At 36.5% G+C, this 6,134-nt stretch overlaps 1 protein-coding gene across 1 annotated transcript in view; it reads left to right on the top strand.

Annotated features, from left to right (window-relative positions):
• SETD3 (SET domain containing 3) overlaps nt 1-5,009 on the top strand; it is a gene marked incomplete at its 5' end in the record, with an annotated part of 12,908 nt that extends 7,899 nt beyond the window's left edge. Inside the window, 4 exons of the mRNA XM_008935421.1 lie at nt 1,219-1,385; nt 2,006-2,091; nt 3,776-3,936; nt 4,520-5,009. Of these exons, the coding sequence (XP_008933669.1) occupies nt 1,219-1,385; nt 2,006-2,091; nt 3,776-3,936; nt 4,520-4,963 (858 nt within the window). The remainder of the gene's footprint in view (nt 1-1,218; nt 1,386-2,005; nt 2,092-3,775; nt 3,937-4,519) is intronic.
• Nucleotides 5,010-6,134: the final 1,125 nt, after the last annotated feature.

Below are 6,134 nucleotides of genomic sequence, written 5' to 3'. Positions count from 1 at the left end.
CAGCAGGAAGAGTGTATGATCCCTGCTTTTACTGCTAAAATATGTGAGGCAGTAGAAGTCCACAGAATCTATCAAATGCTGGCCTTGAATAAAGCACCTTTCTTATTCCATCTAATTGGCTTTTTTGTAAAATAGTCTGAGTGTAAAGAGCATACTATGTAATCTACAAGATATGTAGCTTTTACTTCAATGTTAGATGTATCACTGTAGTTGTAAAGCTTGAGAAGGGTTAGTGTAGGGTTAACTATTACAGTTAAGCTTCTGGTGCTTAGGATAAATAGTTCTAATCGAAAACTGAAACCAAAAAGTAAATGGCATTGTTACTGTTGTTGAGCCCTTAGGAGAGCTCTGTGCCTTTCTCTGTCAGCTAGAGAGGAGTGGAAGCTTACAGGTATCCAGAGCATTGCTGTACCCTAAGGCTAAGAAGGGAGTTCTCTAACTTTAGATTTATTTTTTTTTTCTGCTTGACAATTCCGTTATCAAACAAAAGGGGAAAATATCCTTTTGATGTGGGAGAAGACAATTGCTACTCTGACCTCTTGTCCCATGTAGTTCATACAGCCTCACCCTGAATTAAACACTTTTTGCAGGTTATATTTAGGAACTTTTTTTTTTAAATGTGAATTAAAGTAATCTATATGTTATGGATAAAGAGTTCAGAGTATAACACAAAAATAAATACTGTTTGAACACCGATCAGATCTCTCTGTATGATACACTTTGGTGTATCTGTGCCTTAAGGTAACATTAAAGCGAAAGCAAAGCTGAACCATCAGCAGTGTGGGTTACTCTTTGGGGTGGACGTATCAGGGGAGGAAATGACCCCAGAAACACCATTTCTTTTCATGGGCCCTCCTTGTCTTAGATTTTGTTTAGCCATTAAATGGCACAGGATCTTTGAAAGGTTATTTCTATATACTGGTATTTTATGGCTATGTGAGAAAACAACACATCTTTATTTTAAAGTATAGGATAAGAACCTCTTCTTTCAAAGTCTCACAGTTCCATGTATATGTTTACATCTACCTCTAAAGTATATTGCCACACTATGTATGACATTTGAATCAACACCAGAAAACAAAACCTGTTTCTTTGTATAACCAAATATACCTTGTACTGAGAATATTAACTCAGGAAATAACTTTCAAATTATGTCAGTTTTGTGAGCTGATCTTAAGATTTTTTCCTGTCCCTTCACTTCTCTTTTCATCCTTCTAGATTTACATTTTTTATGGCACTCGGTCAAACGCTGAATTTGTGATCCACAGTGGTTTTTTCTTTGATAATAATTCACATGACAGAGTGAAAATAAAGCTTGGCGTGAGTAAAAGTGACAGGCTGTATGCTATGAAGGCAGAGGTCTTAGCTCGTGCTGGTATCCCAACGTAAGTAAAACACAATGCCATGGGTTTTTTAAAACATTTCCAAAGTGCATAGTGTCTAGTAGAGCATATATGAAGCTATTCTGTCATAGCTTTCTTAGGTGTAATATTTCTCCTGTTTGTACAGCAAATTAAAAGTTATTGTAATAATATTTAAGTTCTCTGAGCTACATTATCATCTAATTTGGACCATATATAAGGAAAAAAGCCTTCACTTTCATAACCAGTTGAACTAAAACAGGGCAAGGATTAATTTGAAACAATCTGTGGTTTTTCTGTCTTTCCTATTCCTTGCAGACATACTTGGAAGCTCAGTATGTGAACCACAGCATTTTCCTTTAGCCTTTTCAGTCCAGAGGGTACTGTTAGGAGCAGCAGACAAGAAACATTGCATTTTAATTAATTTATTATGAAAGCTATATAAAAATAATTGTAAGTGTAGAATTGTAGAGATAATTGTTCTTTTCAGATACAGATTAGGGAAGCTTTTCTTCAGTTTTAACTAGTACTACCTGACTGTTTAAAAATTACTTTTGTAACAGTGCAACTGTTATATACTCTTAAGTTCAAAGATATGACAATAGAACTTCCATTTACTGGTGTCTTATTATTTCTTTTATTAGTTCTAGTGTTTTTGCCTTGCATTCCACTGAGCCTCCAATCTCTGCCCAGCTTTTGGCTTTCCTTCGAGTGTTTTGTATGACTGAGGGTAAGATGTTTTATAAAGATAATTTATGTTTGTTTTTGGGGGTTGTGTTTTTTTTTTGTTGTTGTTTGGTTGGTTGTTTTGTCTTAATGCAGAAATATGATAGATATTTAAGCTAAATAAACATTGAGCTAGAAGATTGGAAAAGTTGAGTTGAGATTAAAAAGGGATCTATAAGCTCATGGGAAACCCAACCTTTGGCCATGTTGTCTGAGGGAATATTTCGGTAACGTAGGCCATTCTGGAACTCCTAAAGCTTGAGGTGATGCAATTTTGTGTTCTTTTACTCACCTAGTCATTGGAGCTTGATCTTTAGTTCCTAGGTTTAAAAATTGTTCACAGAACAAGATCATGTGAGACCTAGGGTTTGTGTGCTTGTAATCGTAGCATATTAGCCATCACTGCTACCATCATGTAGGTTTGGAATTGGAAGGTTTTGTACTGCAAGAGAAACATGGAAGAGACTCTTCAAAGTTCAGTATTTTGGTAAATCATAACCTAAAACCAACTTAAATATTTGCAAACTGTAGTGGTTTATGTTAGGGTTTTTGGGAGGAAAAGGTGTGCAGTTAATAAATACTCACCTGGCTTGTGCATGTGAACCTTCTGACGAAACGTTTGCAATCGCTTCTTGCTGGCTGGATGCAGCTTTGGAAGTTACAGCTGTGAGTTTTTCATGACAGTGAGTGAATTCCCTTACAGTTAGGGATGCTGTGCAGACTATGTGGATTTTAATACCAGTAGGAATAGTGAAGTTTTTAACTTTTTGCATGTGCTTTATTTGCTTTCTTTTAATTAAAACAAATGTACTTTTACTGCACCCTGTCATCCATCTTTTAGAATAGAATAGTTCAGGTGGAAGGAACCTACAACAATCACCCAGTCCAGCTGCCTGATGACTTCAGGGAAGTAAATTCAAGTAAAGAAAAGTTTAGGTTGCTGATGAGGGTTGGATTCTGCCTCAGAAAAAGGAAATATAGCTTGTAGATTTATTAAAATTGCATTTCTCTGCTAGATGATTGTGCTCAGATTATTCATGTGTCTTAAATGCTGTATAAGAAAACTGCTGTTTATTGGGGAAACTACATGCAAGCGGTTTGTCAAGTTTGTGATAGCTGCTTTGCAGGAGTGAAATTTTATAATTAAAAGATTAATGGAATTTGTGTAATTTCAAGGAGCTGATTAAACATTTTCTTCTCTGTGTGAGCTTTGTTTGATGGATGTCTTTTCTGACCAACTGTAGGGAGTTTCTGCTACTGAAAAATTACCAAAACAATAGAAAAATAATTCCATTGCTATTTGCATGCTCCCTGGTGCATTCCTTTTATTATCAAAAATTTCATTGAGCTCTTTAAATAATTGCTCACTTAGTTTGTATAATATTTGATAAACATATTCCGTTTCACTATCATAGTTATGCTGTGTAAGAGTGGCTATGAAATATAAAGTATCTTTATTTCTAAGTGGAGCAGAATGTCCATTTTCTGTTAACCTCAAGACTTCCAGTTGCCTTTTTGAGAATCCTAAAAATAACCAGCATATCTGGTAATTCTAACTTGAGAAGAGGGGTTTTTTTTGTTAGCTGCTCAGAGCTATAGTATAGAAAATAAATCTCTCTGCAGTTTGTCAACTGACAAAGTGAATGATAAGATTGGTTTTTAACAGATTGGTTTTATGCTTATTGCAGAAGAGCTGAAGGAACACTTGATAGGCGAGCATGCCATTGACAAAGTCTTCACTCTGGGGAACTCTGAGTTTCCCATTAGCTGGGACAATGAAGTCAAACTTTGGACATTCCTAGAAGCCAGAGCATCCCTTCTTTTGAAAACCTATAAAACAACTGTGGAGGTAAAATCATTATATGTAATTTAAATGTCTGAGATGTTCTGTGTTAACGATTCTAGGAAAAGATATTTTGTCCCTCATCTTGTCTTTACAAACTTTAACCTGACTGTGAGTACATAATTTGCATTATCTAAGGAAAATCAAATAAGATTGTAAAAAAGAAAATTTTGTTAGTGTAATTTTGTTAATGTATTTTTTCTTTGATTTTCCAAATAGAGGCTACCTGCTTTTTCTCTGCAATTAAAACAGGAGGAGTCAGTTTCAACTTGTTGCCTCTTAGTTGCATTCTCCAGACTGCAAAGAAGTGTGCTCCTATTGCAAGCATATAAGCGAAGCTACATCTAAAACATATTTGTGAAGTCTCCTAACTTCACTTGTTATGCCAGCTGAGCTGTGTGGAGAAATTTTTTGGCTGCTTTATGAATTCTTGACAAATTTTGCTGGGACTCCCTCATTCATGTATGTCCATTTGGCTTTGCCTGAAGGTCGTGTCACGGACTGTTAATGCACAGAGAGAGAAGTTGAGGGATTTATTTTAGTTGTGTTGGTTGTTACTAACAAACCTGGTTTTTTTCTGTCCTGTCAGGATGATAAGACCACCTTGGAGACCCATGACCTTACTCCGCATGCGATAATGGCCATCAAGTTGCGCTTGGGTGAGAAAGAGATCTTGGAGAAAGCAGTGAAGAGTGCGGCTGCCAGCCGAGAGTATTATACCAAACAAATGGCAGATGGAGCTCCAATTCCGAAATATGAAGAGAGCAATATTGCCTTGCTGGAGAACACTGTGGCAGACTCTAGACTCCCTATTGTCTTGAGAAACCTAGAAGATGTGGAAGAGCAAGGGGACTTAAAGATTGATGAAGCTATTGATGCTGAAGTCACAGAGAATGGGTTTGTAAATGGTGAAAACTCTCTGTTTAATGGGACCAAATCCAAAAGCGAAAACCTAAATAAAGATAAAAGTAACAGAGAGACTGAAGATGCCAAAGAATCTTCTTCAGAAAGTACTGATGAGGTTAAAGAATAGTCTTAAAAACTTATCCTTCTTATGAAATTAAATTAGCTGAAGTTTATGAACAGTGCATTTATGTTGGTGTGTTTCTTTGTTAACATTTCTCTTTCTGCGAAGAAAAATGTTTTTGCTGCTTTATATAAAAATGAATTTTTAAGTTATTTAAAAGACTTAGCATCCCATTTCAATTAAGATTGCCATCTTGCTTTTGGGCAAAAACTGGGGAAAGAGGTGCCTTGGAAGATTTTGCAGCCCTTTATTGAACCAAATGTATTTTCTTCCTGGGGAAGAATTAAGCTCTTCTATCTGCTCTGCTTTTGTTGTTCTGTCACTCTGACTGCCGAAATTTAAAAGCTTGCTCTGCCTCCTGCCAAGAAAAGCAGAAGGCAGGATTGACTCGGTATTCAGTATGAAGGTGGGAGAGCAGTACAGCAGAAAACTGGATAAGAGGATCAGAAACTTGGGAGACTGGGGGAAAGCCTGTTTAAAATCAGGTATGCCAGTCCGAAAAAAGGTGAGGTGGCAACCTTATGATTGGGAGTTTTAAATATTGAGAATCCAAATTGTATACACTTAACGTGATCTCTGAAGATTTCAGTTTACTTTGTCTTTTGTTTACTGTATAAAAATATCTCATCTTTCTTCTTCAGAGCTAGGCTGTTGCAATACAACATTCACCAACTTTTAAAGGCTGAATTCTTTCTATTTCCAGGCAGTACCTTTTATTTACAAGGTTGGCAGTTCTACTGGAGAATTTGAAAGCAGATAGGCCAAGCCACAGCTTTAAACTGTACTGTTCAAAGTGAGGTTGCTTCCCAGCTTCTTCAGGTTTTCACAACTAGCTAGAGATTTTCAAAGCTACACTTTTGACTAAACCATTATTAAAAGGAAAATATGATTAATATTCCTGTCTGCTACTCCTTCATTTCTGTGTTGTTGGATGTAACACTGAATGTGACATGGTTACCTGGTCTTACTCAACTTCATCGTTTGGTTAAGATATTAATGGATGCTGTTTTCTTAAAGGAAATGGCAGGCAGGCTAATGTATTTTTGGCCCCAGTCCAGATCATAGCCAAGTCTGCAGTATGCTTTGATTGTGTCTGTCTGATGCACATTTCTTGGGACAGTTCCACAAGTTAAGCTGGTCTACTGTCTCTGGCAGTTTTGGTCACCCTCATGCAGTA

This window comes from Merops nubicus, unplaced genomic scaffold (genome assembly GCF_000691845.1).
Source record: "Merops nubicus isolate BGI_N331 unplaced genomic scaffold, ASM69184v1 scaffold29672, whole genome shotgun sequence".
NCBI classification, from domain to species: domain Eukaryota; kingdom Metazoa; phylum Chordata; class Aves; order Coraciiformes; family Meropidae; genus Merops; species Merops nubicus.
The sequence above is the reverse complement of the archived record's forward strand: the minus strand, read 5'-3'. Positions and strand labels throughout refer to the sequence as shown.